This window comes from Colletes gigas, unplaced genomic scaffold (genome assembly GCF_013123115.1).
Source record: "Colletes gigas isolate AHSC1104 unplaced genomic scaffold, ASM1312311v1 Colletes_gigas_Sc00002, whole genome shotgun sequence".
Lineage (NCBI taxonomy): Eukaryota > Metazoa > Arthropoda > Insecta > Hymenoptera > Colletidae > Colletes > Colletes gigas.
Genome location: NW_025106631.1, coordinates 4,991,790 through 5,007,824, shown reverse-complemented (window position 1 = coordinate 5,007,824; position 16,035 = coordinate 4,991,790). Strand labels below are relative to the sequence as shown.

The 16,035-nt window shown below is 42.8% G+C and overlaps 1 protein-coding gene across 4 annotated transcripts in view; it reads left to right on the top strand.

The window, feature by feature from the left end:
* LOC122399260 (four and a half LIM domains protein 2) overlaps positions 1-16,035 on the top strand; it is a 138,946-nt gene that overhangs the window by 63,232 nt on the left and 59,679 nt on the right. Inside the window, exon 1 of one of the 4 annotated variants that reach the window (XM_043399832.1) lies at positions 4,036-4,434. The exons of the other annotated variants lie outside the window; for them this stretch is intronic. Within the exon in view, the coding sequence (XP_043255767.1) occupies positions 4,208-4,434 (227 nt within the window). The 5' untranslated portion in view covers positions 4,036-4,207. Of the gene's footprint in view, positions 1-4,035; positions 4,435-16,035 lie in introns of those variants that run through there. 4 annotated transcript variants of the gene reach the window in all.

The following is a 16,035-nucleotide window of genomic DNA, read 5'->3' as shown; positions in this document are numbered from 1 at the left end:
TTACTCAACTGCTGTTTCAATAAACGATAATAAAAAAAATATTTTTATACTGTTTAAGGGCTCCCAAAAGTCTAGTACGAACTTTTAATTTTTTACGGGAGGGGGAAAAAATTGAAAACTCTAATTTTAATACTGAGAGAATCCCTCTTTAAATCATATTGTGAAGGATCGAGGGGGATGAATAATGTTCCAGCGTAAACATCGGTTCGAAGACACCCTGGTGGCTCGTTGCACCGGAACCGCGTACGATAAAGAGCTTTCGAGAATCCGATTGTATGTAAATGCAACGTTGAAACGTCCTTGCGTGTGTGCCCGTTTCAAGGGACGATCGCGACGCATCGTGGAGGCCGGAGATAACGAGGTTATTCGTTCGTGATAATCCTTATCGTCGAGAACGCTGACGGCATCGTGGTTTCAGTCGCTCTCGGAGCTCCCGCGAATACGCTCGCGTTACAGAAGCTCGCGTTTGGAAAAGTGCATTTCTTTCTCTTCCCCTTATCCCGCCGGCCACCAATTCTCGGTAACATATTCGATTATCCGTGCATCGACGGAGGAACGCGTTCTCCGATCGCCGATGACCGTAAACAACCGGACGATTAGATCTTCCGACTCGAGGATTGAATTTATGATTAGGAGGGAGAGGGGGAAACGATTAGAGAGAAGTCAAAGTCCTGCTCAATGTCGAGCAACGACGAGGTTTTCTCGCCAATTGATCGTTTCGTTTCGCGTTCTGCGTTCGAGCCCTCGAGGCTACGGAGATTAGGGGTGTTCTTACGGCTGGCGTGACCCACGTTGACTCTGAATCAACCCCTTGACGCACGAATTAATTTCAAATCATTTTCCAAACGTACACTGTTTAATTTTTTGTTAAATCGTACTAGGAATGGCCACGAAAAAGAATAGATTCGTGAATGTAAAAATGTGTTAAGACTTTGTGACATCAAAAAATTGTAAGGAGTCAGACTCGTCATTGTACAGGCAAGGGGTTAATTGTAATCGGTTGAATTCTGTTTTTTCTTTCGTCGATTCTTCTTCGATCTCTGTTGAGTCAGTGGTTAGATCGTGAGTTTGCATACGTATTTTGTAGTTTCTGTACGTTTCTGTTATTTCGATCGATAACTAACCGATCGTTTGGGCTAGTAATCGTTATTGATCCATCCTGCAAGAAATCTAGGAGTAGCGTTCACAATATTGTAACACCGAGCCGTAATATTATCGCGTAGCCGTGCGTAACGAAACTCGTGATAACGAAACTTGATATCCGACGTAGGTATCGCGTTAATCCGACATCGAACCATTTAATAAATGGCTCGAAAATACACCTTGAAAGCGCGCCTCCTAATACTTCGATAATTCCGTCGTGCGGCGATAAAATGATTTTTTCGAGCTCCCATTCCAAAAGAAGGTACAAAGATTCATAGAACTAACATTTATCAAACTCGTGATTCGTGATACATAAAATCTTGAATCTCGTGATTCTTCAAATTTTCCAATTAAATATTTTTAACACTTTGACTGCCACGTCAGCCATATATGGGTGGAACGTTTAACAGTGGAACTGAAACAATTAATTCTCAAGTTGAAATGTTAACGAAAATAAATTTTAATAGGCTTCATTTTTAGCGAGGTTACGAAAGCAAGTAGTAAGGGCAAGTTGTAAGTTATGTAGTTTTACAATTGTCTAAAATCAAAGTTTTGGTCTTGGAAATAATTTTACGGTTTAAGACTGGCAGTCAACGTGTTAAAAATATTTAATTGGAAAATTTGAAGAATCACGAGGTTCAAGATTTTCCAACAATCCAACGTTATCGAACCACAGAGTGAAAACAATCAATTTTCTCCGTATCTCTACGCCAAATAATACTAAGCACGCGATTGGTCCTAGTATAATTCTGGCTCGATGAAAAGGAAAGTTCTCGAGGATCCATTTAGCCGATATCCGGGCTCCGCGTTAATCTCGAAGCAGAACGAGTCGAGAGATGAAAAGCGTTCCGGTGACTAAGAGTGTTCGGTAAATGGCTGGTACCGTGAACACGTGGAACGCGTTATCCAGCTCGGTGACGCGCGAACGAGAACTTTTACCTTTGGAACACGGACTCTCGATCGTATCGTGCGACGAAACACACCGGAACGCGTACGATCCAGAAGCTACACGCAATGGAAACCGGCGAACGAAGGTCGGACGAACGTCAGTCGAGGCTTCTGTTCTCGAGCGGAACGCGATGTGCCGCGACGAGGACGAACGCGGCCAGTCGAAACCCGCGGATCGCCGCGGAAGGTGGCTAAAATCGTTCCCCGGACGATCACGAACCGTAAGAACTCGATAATTTCGTACCTGGGCTCGCGCGGCCATCGAACCGGACCGGAAACGTCGTTTGCGTAGGTCGAATCGGGAGGATCGTCCTCGAAACTACCTCGAAACTCTGTTCGAGGGTATCTGTCTGATAGTGTTTGGTTGACAGTACTTCTTCGAAAGGTACACCTGGGAAGATCATCTTCGATCAAGTTTGCTTGAACGAACCTGTTTGAAGGAATCGTGTTTGACAGTGTTTGTTTGAAAGGACTTCTTCTACACCTGGGAAGATCATCTTTGATCAAGTTTGCTTGAACGAACCTGTTTGAAGGAATCGTGTTTGACAGTGTTTGTTTGAAAGGTACACCTGGGAAGATCATCTTTGATCAAGTTTGTTTGAACGAACCAGTTCGAAGGAATCGTGTTTGACAGTATCTGTTTGCAAGTATTTGTTTGAAAGTGTATCTTCGAAAGATGCATCTCCAAAGGAGATCTTCGATCAAGTATGTTTGAAAGTGCTTGTTGGAAAGATACATTTAAAAAGAACATCTTCAATCGAGTCTGTTTGATAGCGTTTGATCAAAAGAACCTCTTTGAAGGAGTCGTGTTTGAAAGTATCTGTTTGAATTTCGATCGAGTCTGTTTGAAGGTATCCGTTTGAAAGTGTTTGCTTGAAAGTACATTATCGAAAGACCATCGTAGATTGTGCAAGACATTTGCATAAATCAGATCCAAAGGATGCGTGGCCGTCCTTGAGGGAACCCAAGAGATCGCAGTGTCGATTCGCAAGATTGCGTATTCGTGTAAGGAGGTCAATATCTCTATTCCTCGAGGTGCAAATATCCTACAAAACTGTATTTCCTTTTGCATTTCAGAGTTTAGATTTTTGAGTTACGTATGAATGGGACATAAATGTTTTTAACGATTAAAAACATCATGGTAGCATAAATAAAGGAAATCAAGCTTGGTCTCTCAAAGGCAGACCGAAATGTCTGACCCAGTACGGTCTCAAGCTACTTCCAGGATTAGTCCTCTCATTAGGTGCATTCAAACTTCGTTTTCAAATTGAATTAAAGCTAACCACAGCTCCATACACGTTCCCTTATAAAAAAAAAAATAATAAAATACACAGAAGCTTTATTCAACCCTCTGACCACCCTCTGTGCGGAAATCTTTTTCACGCCTCGAGCAACAGGCGCGTCGAACGCTCATGGGCGTTATACGCACACACTGATCGACCGATCGCCTATTGGCGCTTTCAGTGGTCAAATTACTGAACTGATAGTCCACTCGAGAGATCGAGCCAGTCCAAGGGTTTTCGATCATCTCGAATCCATTTTCGAAGAAACCCTCTTAGGAAAAATTCTTTTCGAGAGAAGTTTCGAATGGTGGAATCGACCCGGTAATCGAAGTTTCGGTTGGTAACGCTCGAAGGACAGGGTTCGACGGTTTCCGGGAGGCGCGAGCCGACATTCGAAGCGATCATTAGAACCGCAGCTGCGCCGGAGTTTCTCGCGATAGTCCACCCGGTGGTCCGTTTCACGGCGAACGATCGTCCCCGTGGCGTCACGTGCGTCAGAGCGACACCGCGAACGAGTCAGCGGGTCTACGGCAGCCAAGACACCCCCGTAACAGTATTAACTTTAATTCGATTTGTCGGTGGATCGCCGGGGACGGAGAACGCGTTCCAAATAGTGTCGGACCCCCGCCGACTGGCCTCATTCGGTCGCGTTTGGTTTCAGTGTTGGTCGACCGCGAAGGACACCGCTCTGGCCACGCACGAAAAACTCTAGCGACCGCGTTATGGTCGTCGCGAACCCTCCACGAGCGTGACGGGGTTCGAGCGTATCGTAATTACGTTTCCTGGCTGATCACCACGTCGATCGTTGCTGTTCGCGCTAGTGTTTCGCCACGATGGGTTGGAACAACGGGCTGTCGATGACGGAGCTCACGGAGATGAGGAAGAAAACGCCACGATTCCCCTCCAGGGAGCGGAATTTCGCTTTGAGGAGACGGGGAGTGAAAAGAGCGTTCCCGTGGAACCTGGGAAAGGCGTCGCCGATCCCTGATCCGCCGCCCGACATCCAGGAGGAGCAACCAGACAACCACGACGACACCCCCAACGATAACGCGTGCAGACTGTAAGGGCGCTTAGTTTGAATCGGTGGAACTCGTTCCAGACGCGGATCTCGGGCGTCGAGCGACGTGTACAGTAGTCCCGCGCTTTAAGACGCAATTCTCTCCCCGCGAGCAAGACGCTGGGAGTCGGCACTTTCGCTTTCTCGACCTTTTGGAGTGAAATTTACTGGATTCAGTGATTTTTCAAACTTTCTACCGGAGAAGAAAGTTTTTTTTAAATGTGGTTACGTTTAAAATATTTATACTCCGCCGAAATAGTTTTATATTTTTTAAACTTTTACAAGTTTTAACGCACACCCTCGATCCAAGACAGCCTGTGGATCGAATGTTTTGTCTTGAAGCGAGGCACTACTGTACTCGTACTCGTACTCGTATTCGTGGGGGAAATTTATTCGTATTATTAGCCGAGAATTTGATGTATGTTCGCCTGAAATGTTTTTCTTAATTCTTAGACGTAGAAAAGATTATATTATGAAAATTGTACGGTACGATAGATTGTTTCTCGTGGACTTTTGAAAATAAAGATTGTGGAAAATTTGTTTCACTCGAAGTAAGATCGATGGGGGAATTTATTCGCTCTCAGTGTTGAAAATATTGGACCTTAACGATCTCATATAGCGATATAAATAAGCGTAAAAGATACAAAGCGGTGGAGGAACGTTAAGATTCACGGAACTTACGAAAGTTAAACTTTCGTTTCGAGTTGAGTGGATTCGGTTAGTGTAACAGGTTATGTCACGCCTGTCTTCTGCTGGATCTCGGGGCGTTAATTTATCGCGAGATCAGCGACGTATCGTAAGACACATCGCCCTATAGATAGAGCCTCGGAGTGCGTTTCCGTGTCGTGGCGCAGAAAAATCTGAAAAAATGCGAGGATTTCGGTAAATTTGGGACTCGGTAAAGGAAGTTGTAATTTGAAAAAATCGAAGACTGAATGCAGAATATGACCGAAACTAATCGACTGCTTCGCTATTTTTTATTTATTCATTCAAACTGATAATAATTCTCTTATTACAAAAGTCATTTAAAATAAAAAAAAATTAAATTTATTGGAACGTGTGTACAATAATTTTTAATACGTAAAACAATATACCTAATATAAAAAAATTTAAATAAATATTATTTGAGAAACAATTTTTCTCCGTTCGTTCCAATAATCGAAGACAAGTATAATAATTTGATTCTCCAAATACTCGAGCAGAGACAAATTCTGCAACCTAGATCAGAGTCATCGTAATGAATTACGATCGCAATCCACATCGTTCGCGCGTTTTAACGCGGTAATTGAGGAAACGCGTCGACGACGGGAACGATGACAACAATCTGTCAGCTTTTCACGGTCCCGTAAGCTCCGCCACACGTTTTCTCGATCTTCCTAAATCCATCTCGATCGACGAATCAGAAATCCACGTTCTCGGATAGACGCAAATTAGATCGAACGTAACAATTTCTACGCGCGGTCGAATATTTCTGGCAACGTTTCGCCATCGATCGACATTCGAAATTACGATTTTCTCGAAACCTGCCCGTTAAATGTGTCACTCGCAATCTCTCGGAGGGATCTCAGTGCGTCAGCTTTCGTCGTTCGTTCAGCGTCGATCCCATCGAGCCCCGGTAATTTTGGTACAAGCAATTTGCGTCTCGCCAAACCGAACCAACGAGCGATTCCGTCATTTTAGCCTCAATTTATCGCGGCTCGAATATACAGCGGCGTACGAGCGCGTTAATGTCTCGCGTTTTAACGCTTGTAATATCGCGTCAAACGTAAATACGCTTTTACTACGGATTACGAAACGTTTATTTCCACGACGCAGGTGTGTGCGTCAATTTTCGATCACGTGCAATTAAATTCAAATTAATCACACGATTTTCAACCTCCTCTCGTCGACGCGAACCTGTAAACTTCCAATTTTTGGTAACTGCTTTGTAAAAATTAACTTTAAATCACCCAATATTAACACTAACTTAACATAAAATTCTTTCAATCCTAAAACTCGCGATATCTCGTTCGCGCTCACCCCCACGAGAAAAATGCTTATAACATAATCTGTCAGGTATAAAATTTGGAAACTTTTTTGTGTCATGAAAATTTTCGTCACGCTAACCTGTACGGAGAAAAATTCGAAACATTGCACGAAATTTTGCAACCGCACAGCTATTATATCATATACTCTTTCGGTCCTAAAATTCGCGATATCTCGTTCACGCTCACCCCCACGACAAAAGTGCTCATAACATAATCTGTCGGGAATAAAATTTGGAAACTTTTTTGTCTCGTGAGAATTTTCGACACTCGAACCTGTATGGAGAAAAAATCGAAACATTGCGCGAAATTTTGCAATCGCACAGCTGTTATATCAGTGCCGCGTTTCCGTGAAGTTTCGAGCGTGCTCGCCACCGTGTTTACGCAATTCGAATTTCACGGTGACACGTCGTTCGGGGAGGAACGTGTCCTCGAGGCGGTTCGACATCTACGATTACGACGCGTTTCGGTCGCGGGGGATCGCTGACGTAAATCCGCGAAGATCGCGATGACTCCGTCGAACCGTCGTAAATTCGGTGACGCATCGGGCGCGATTCATCCTCAAGGATGGCTGTTTTCGACGTGAGAGAAAAATGAACGGGACTCGAGATGCAGGAAGTCGGTCTGTGCAGTTTCACGACGGACGCGGCACGAAAGCTTATTGTTCCAAAGCCGGTTTCGCACTAGAAATCCGCGGTAAGCCAAAATACGCGAGCATCTCGGATAAATCTTGCTCAATTCCGGACCAGAATAAGTCACCGACTCATTGCCAAGGTGATTCGTTCGAATCGGAATCCCGGTAGTATTCGATTCGTCGAATCTCCTCGTCCTGTCTTCGGCGTTCGTGAATTTATTTTCAAATAAATCGGGCGCAGAAGTCGTGGGGATCCTCCGTGTTTCTCTTGCGAGTCAATTTAGCCCGGAATTTATCGCTGTCGAACGAAATAAAGCAGCCAGCGTTGGCTGCGGAATAATTTAATAATCGAGTAATATCTACGAAGATGCATTCTGTTTCGATAAAAATTGAGAACATTGTTTATGACACGAGATTCAGTGATTTTCGAGCTCCACTCTTTATTCTATCAAAATGGTTCTATTTTATGCGTTGAACGTCGAAAAACGATATCGAGGATGCTGTGTACAGTAGTCTCTCGCTTTAAGACCGAATTTTTTCCCCGCGAGAAAGACGTTGGAGTCGGTACTTTCATTTTCTGGAGCCCTGGAGTGAAATTTATTGGAGCATTTGGCACCTAGTTGAATTTAATTGCCTAATTTAGCGATTTTTGAACTTCTTGTCAGAGGAAAAAAGTATTTTTCAAATATGGTTGTATTTGGAACATTTGTATTCTGTGGAAATGGTTTTTTTTTTTTCGATTTTGAACTTTTAATGGATGGATTATACATAGGTATTCTTCAAGGCAGTGAACCCAATGTTTTGTCTTGAAGCGAGGCAGTACTGTACATACATTCGTCCCAGTACACTTATTATTTCCAGTGAACTTCCAAAAACGAAATAATAACACGATTCTACGAACCCTGACTTATCTTAAAACGTCTTGCAACATTCATGCTTTGTCCCAAGGAATTCTTCATAGAATTCTTGACTTCATTGCGCTTATCGAACAACAAATGGCCTGTCACGACGGTCGCATCAACGTTTTCGATGCATAATTATTATTCCGTACGCGATATCGACCGTTACTTACAAGAATTTTTAGAATAACATTGTTAACGAAGCAAAGAAGTAACAAAGAAGCCTCGAAGAATGTACGCGCGCACGAATAAATTAATCATGTTAATTAATTTAGATAGCTGAAAGCATGGAACGCGCGAACGAGTTTAACGAGTTCAAGAATAAGAGCGCGTTATCGCATAAATTATTAGCGATAATACTGATTCGCGTTATGGGATGAATGTTCCAAGAGTTGCTATTCCTAACGAGACTAATGTTGTTTAAAATTCTACCAGCGACAAAGCTTTTTTCACTTTTTCGTGTTTCGAGTTTGAAGTGTCGGTCACCGGTGACCACCGCTTCGCTCACGGTGTCAAAATCTCGTAGAAAAAAATATCATTCAAAAGGAATGGGGTGTTCAATCATTTAAACAGAGTACACACTATTGGTCAATCGTTCGTTGTTTCGTTACAAAGTTTACAACACGTTCCAAGTTTGAACTGTCGGTCACCGGTGACCACCGCGTCGCTCACGGTGTCAAAATCGTGTAGAAAAAGATATCATCTAAAAGGGAGGAGGGGGTGTACAATCATTTAAACAGAGTACATACGATTGTTCGTTTTTTCGTTATAAATGTTACAACGCGTTCCAAGTTTGAACTGTCGGTCACCGGTGACCACCGCGTCGCTCACGTTAAAATCTCGTAGAAAAAAATATCATCTAAAAAGGAGGGTGTGTACAATCATTTAAACAGAGTACACATGATTAATAAATCGTCTGCTTTTCCCTTATAAATTTTACAACACGTCCCAAGTTTGAAGTGTCGGTCACCCGTGACCACCGCGTCGCTCGCGTTAAAATCTCGCGGAAAAAAATATTGTACAAAAGAGGGGGTATGAAACAAAGTATGCATGATTGGTAATCGTGAAAATGTAGCCGCGGAAAATCCGAAAATGGACTCTCGTGTTTACGTAGAGACTGTTTTGCGCGTGATCGTCGGAAGGCCATGCCAAAATCGTGACGGAGCTGTGTCACGGTTTCGAAATGTCGCGATACTTACGTAAACCGGCGAAAAATGCCCGCGACGGATCCCTCCGGTGTCCATTGGAAACGGGGCATGAATTCTGGGTGCGTTCACCTCTGACGTAACGAGACGCGCGATTGAAAGGAGTCCTAAAAAAGACTCGACCCGACGCGGCGTCCGGTTCCCTGATTAATCCTTCACCTTCCTCCGCAGTTGGACCGGTATGGAAATTATTTCGTTTTGTTGTTCAAACAAAATCCTGGACCGACGCTGCCTTCGTCGAGAAAATCGACTTCGAGCGTTAGATCCAAGCCCGTAACTAGCCTCACCAGAATGGGGCACACCTGGGTCCCTCACAGGGGCCCCCTAAAAAGAAAAGAAATTGCATTGGAAAATAATTATCAAATAATACGAAACCAACAACCTCAAACCTATGTTTATCGTTAGCTATGATAGAATTCAATTGCATTTAAAATCTGTGTGTTTGTGATTCCCCTGAGACTTCCGCTATTCTGGCCCGATTTAACCAATATTTCGTTTAGTTACTCTGTAAGTAAACGAGCAAAATTTTATCTGATCAAATGTAAAATTTAAATTATAAATATTTTCTCCAAACAAACCGGTCGAACAATAAAAATTGTACGGGTTTTTAAAGCTGTAATAGACTTTTATCTTTTTGTGAATCGTACGTGGAGCGATCCAGCCGTGACTTTTGCCCGGGGGCGCTGGAATATCCAAGCACGGGCCTGTTTAAAGATACCTTAATCTGGAGATAGAACTCGTATCTCGGAACGACTCGTTGTGGCCGCTCGTAGCACCTTTTACGAGCGAGATTCTCGCAAAAAGTCGGAGATAACTCGGCCGGGGACGTGTCTTCCGCGTCGCGGCGAAACCACGTCAGTGTATAATAAATAATAATGACGATAATTAATGTCGAACGGCGCGGCGATTCCCGCGAAACGCGTCCTAATAGCGGACGCGACGTTTAACAAGCATTACCCTACGGCCACTCCGTTCCCGATCCCGCGCGATCTTTCGTTTCGTGCCGACTATAAGCCACGGTGCAATAGTCCCGGGAACACGGAGAACGTTAAACAACAGTTATAATAATTGTCGAAACGCGGTGAAACTCGTGGCGCGCGAAATTATTATTACTCGTCCCGGGGAACGGGTTAGAACTCCAGTCAAAAGTGTCTTCAATTTCTTCAATTTTCTATTTTTAAAAATAATAATCATTGATTGCTTAAAATAATCGTTTAAAAGTGAATTTATTAGGATTCACAATTGAAACAAAATAGGACAGTGGCAGGGGAATTTTTATCCGTTTCAAGTTTCGTATTGACCCCATGACGTACGATTTAATGTAATTTTTCAAACTTGTACTATTTAATTTTGCTTAAATTTGTTCGTACAAGGAATGATCATGGAAAAGAATAAATTCCTTTTACGAATACCTCGTGAATGCAAAAATACGTTGATTTTGACTTGATGACGAGTGAGTAGACTCGTCATTGTACGACAAGGGGTTGATATATTAATAATTCATTTGTCCAAGTTTTTAAAACTTTTCACAGTCAAATTTGAAACATCTCCAGAGCCAAGACTTCGATTCCTAGTGTGAAAGTATTTCCCTGTTTCGAATAGATATGTTTAACGAAGAAAATTCGATTCTCTCGCTATAAGATAGAAACAAAGATCGCGTATAAGGAAAAGTCTGTAGTCTCGATCGGTTCTCGTGGAATTAATTCGCAAAGATGACTTAACCTCGAAGGAATTCGACCACCTGGTCCCCTGGATCGTCCGTGTATTTCTGTCGATCGAAATTTTTCCGTCGACAGGTGTACGAACACGTTTCGATTACGCTAATCGAAACTGCTGATTCCGGTCGAGTCGGGCACAGCGAAATGCCGCGGAGTCGTTTTACATTCGCGATTTACACGCACGATAACGACGCAAAACTGGGAAAAATTATTATTATTACTATTACCGCTAACATAATAAATTTCTAACAAATAATATTTACGAATTCTCTAATCTCGAGTACGCGTAAAATTGTACATAAAAATACATAATTAGAGCAAACATCGATACTGATAAATTTTTCAATAATACCATTATCACTATAATGGTTCGAAGAAATTAACGCCATATGGAACATAAAAAAAAATAATTTTATTAATACATGAAAAATATACGTATCATTTACGAATTCGTTAACTTTGACGTGGCGTTAAAAAGATTCTCTCGAGGCGTGGACGCGTGAGAAGCGTCGCGACGCTTGTGAATCGCGGGATCGTCCGCTTCTGATTCCAACGGTCTCTGGTTGCAATCTCGTCGAGAAGGTGGGAGCTTCGATGTCCCGGAGCTTTCGACGACACGCGAGTGATTCCGCGCGTGCGCCAGGCGTCGCGACGCTCCGTTGTCTCGTCGCCACCCGGTATAGCGAGCATAGGTACACACCTACCTACGTCCCCGTCGAATCTCATGGCGCCAGTTTGAAGTACGCTCCTTCTGCGAATGCACTCTCTCTCGCGTTGGCCGGCGATCGCGACTGTTTTCAAATCTCCCGCGCTCCCCGATCGAGACACGCCGCGGGGCAAGTAAATCGTCCTACTTCTCTTCTTTCTTTTCCCTTGTATTTTTTTCCCAACCCTCGTGATGATTTACAGCGTGCAACGACACCGCTGCTCGCGTTTTGTGAATCTGTGCGTCGCCCGGAACGCGTTCTGTGCGCTTCTGTGTACTCACGTGCGGTAGGGGCGCAATATATCTTCGCGCCTCGGAGGTCGAACGTTCTTCCCGATGGACGGGTTTACTAATTACTGCTCGGTGATATATCGACTACGGTTCGATTCACGATTCAATAATTACCACCGCCGTTTTCACTATTTTTTAGGGGGAAACACTCGACAACATTTACGAAATTAATTTCGAAAATTCGAAGGGTTCTAGAAGATTCTACGGACCATCGTGCAAATTTTTATGAAACTCACGTGATATATCGTGGGGTCGTTTTAAAAAATTCATTTGGTTTGCGAATGCAATTGTTAACTATATAGCCTCTTGTAGATCATCTACAAGAAGAAGATTCGTGTGCAATTTTTCTGGAAAATTTACTGATATCCCTCATTTTATCCTGGGGTTGTATTAAAAAATTCATTTATTTCGTGAATGCAATTGTTAGCTATATCGCCTCTTGTAGATCATCTACAAGAAGAAGATTCGTGTGCAATTTTTTTGGAAAATTTACTGATATCATCCCCCATTTTATCCTGAGGTTGTATTATTAAATTCATTCGGTTCGTGAATGCAATTGTTAACTATATAGCCTCTTGTAGATCATGTACAAGAAGTAGATTCGTGTGCAATTTTTCTGGAAAATTCACCAATATCGTCCCCGTTCCATCGATCCCCCGCACGTGCCTCTCAGGTTGCATCGATCACGCAGACGATCTAGTTTAACACTAGAACTACAGACAATTACAGTGAATTTATTTGTACCAAAGAAATTAGAACGATAGATACATGAAAAAATATTCGATGCAATGGAAATAAATGTATATTCATTCTCTTATAGAAAATTACAGTAAACTTTCAAAATAAATTTTTTACAAGTCTTATTAGAAATTACGAATGGGTCATTTTGATTGCTTTGGTAGTTCTAGTGTTAAAATATAAATTTACCATAAATATAGAACCCGCTCCAAAAATATCGGTTTCAACGTGTTTCTTTTCCCCCAAAATTCATTTCAATTATACTATATCCAACGTTACTTTCGTACGCGAGGAGGACGATCGTCCACCGAGCAGATTCATCGAGTTTGATCTCGATCGATTTGTCTTTCATTTTCTTTTCCATTCGATAGGGTCGGTTTAAAATGGTTTTTTCGACGTTTTATTTTCTGTTTGCGGGGAAACGGGACGTCGAAGGAGACGAAACAACGCGAAACTGCGCGTTATCCCGCGACGGTAGCTATTTCGAACGGTCGGCATCAGCGTCGCTTAATATAGCGAGCATTTATCTAATTAATAGCCATTAGCCGCGCCGTACGATCTCGATAGTTAGCTCGGCTTACCGGCTGGACGTGTTGTCCCCGACGCGAAAGCTTCCTGTCGTCTTTCTTTCGCCCCCGTTGACACCTGTCACCTCCTCCGCGAGGCAATTTTTTATCACGTTTTGACAATAGAACCGCTCGAACGATTCCGGAAATCAAAGCACAACGAATCCATCGAGCCCTCCAAACGCGAAACACAATTTTATTCTATAATTCGGAACTTAAATATAAAAAAAAAATATAACGTTATTTTTTAATGGTCATCGAAAGATGGGTGCAAGGTGAAAATTAATCTGATAATCAACAGCTGTTCAATGACAATGACTACGCAATCAAAAATCATTTTAGAGGCTGAGAAAAATTTAGATACGTGGATTTTTAAATCTTTTAAGATTTTCATACGTGAGACTTCTAAAAAGGCTGTCGTTTGTCTTTGGATCGTGATTTCTTAGCACGTGGTCCATAGAACGTTACAACACATTCCTCTCGTGATTCTAATCAGATCATTGTCAGGTGACGAATATCAATTTTGCATCAAATATCAAACAACCCCCTTAATTTAAAATTTTCAAAGTATCGTTGTCCTAAATGATCGCGAGAGCAAAAAGGGATCGATTTTTTCGCGGTGGAGAAGTGGCCCGAGCCACGGAATCGCGGCGATGATTCACTCGCGGGCGAATCGCGTTCGTTTTTCTCTGATTCGCCCTCGAACGAGCATTTCAGATCGTATTCCTGGCAAACGAATTCGCCTGGGTGCAATTCGGCGACTGACTAACTGCGCCGACCTCTGTCCTTTCCCTTTCTCTGCGCTTTTGATGATTCACCTGCGACGGAATATAGCCGAGCTTCCAGGTAGAACCGTTTCAGAAATGGAAAGATCGTCACGCCTCGTTGGATTTTAACGTATCGAGTCCGTTAATGCCCCGACGCGCGCGTCACGGCGTCCACGTCGAACGTTATTAGCTCCTTTTCGCTTACGTCAATTCCGACCAACGCTAGAGTTCGTTCGACGCGTTATTTATACGCCGGAGCCACCAAATGGCCTCACCCGACCCATCGAAACTCGTATCGATATCTCGATGGACGTCAACCTCCCCCGCGACGTCCCGAAGATCTAAGGTAGTCGATTAATCGATAGGTCGATCGAGTATTATCGATACATTCGAGAAATTATACACTATCTTATTTAAGTAAGCGTTTTAAATTATTTTTTATTTGAAAAATCCCGCGTTCCAAGATCGTAAATTTCATTTACGACGGTCTGGAATATTAAAAATGGCGTCACTGAAATAAGAGAATATCAATATAATTCGAGTAGTTTCGACCCTAATCCCGAGTTCTACGTACACATTACGAACAGTAGAGGCGATGCAAAAGTAACAATGACAATTGATAAGAAATCCAGACTCGTGCCTAGTCGGGAGTATGTAAAATGTCGGATGACATTTATCTCGAGTGTCCTCGGAACACGAGACGGTCGATGGAGTGCAAGGAAAGACTAAACCAACTTGCTTTCGTCCCCGTTATCTCGCCATGTCAGATTTATCGAGATAATTTCGGGCACGACACCGTACGGCACTTCGATTTTATTGGTTCGTTTCCATCGCGAAAAACCGTATCGAGCGTCGAAAGGACGCCTCTTCAAAGGAGGTCCTTGTACATATTTGGAGAAGGATCGTCGTCGTTTATCGTTGACCGTAACACGATTTCTTTTCATTAAGCTCGAAACAGACCCGAGGGCGTTTCGCGATAAATAGAAAAGATAGTAATTTAGAAGACAGACACAGAAAAATATAGGATATAACTTTTTTATCGATAGCTCGAGTTTATTACGATTCTACTTGGCTCGCTGGACGCAGTATCTCTGCGTTTACGTTTATCGAGATTGCTAATATCATTATTTGTTTCACATCGGTTCTACCGTTTAGCGTATTTTTTATTTGAATGTTCATATCTTACGAATGCGATAACACGGATACATTTACGTTGCATCGCTCGCTAAATCACAGATACGATTATTTCGAACTACGAGTAAACAATTCTGATACGATCTAATCGTCATGGAACTTTGCTATCGATTATATGACAGGTCTATTAGAATTTTTGCCCTCAGGATGGAAAGCAGTTGTTAATATTTGTAGAAATTACATTACAAATTAAATTGTTAATGATCGATGCTATCTATCGCTTCCTTTCGCTAAAAGAGTGGTCAGAACTTCCCGGGGAACCCCAATACCTTGTCCAAACACGAGCAACCAAGAGCAAACAAGATCAAACGCCCGATATTAAATTAACAGTCTCGTCTTATTGGACAAGGCGTAGAAACTTTTCAATAATATCGGAGTCAATATTGCTGTTCGTTTTATTTCACACGAACTCGTTCAACGGAAAAGAGAAAGTTTATTATTGTTATTCGATCGAATCGATACGCGTTTTCGAAAGTCTCCGGAGTCCACAGACAAAATATCATATCACAGTTCGCGAAGGATCGAAAGGACTTTCGAAAAGAACGGGGAAGACCCGTCGTTTCCTTTTTCATAGCAAACGAGAAGCGTGGCCACCGCGCGGAGGATCCTCGTCCCTATAAATAACCGGACGACTCCGTGAACCGTGGCGATTTCCGCAATGAAAATAAATCCAAAGCTCGTACGCGTCCAGAGGCTCGTCCGTTCACGTCCATTCGTAATAATTTTTCCGCAGGGACCGCTCGTCGATAACCAAACAAACCATCGGCCTTCATTTCGCCGCGAATTATAAACTCCGCGCGCGGCGATTCCGCGATGTTGCTACAAACTCCCCCCTGTTATCCTTCTTTCCGGTGGCCTAATC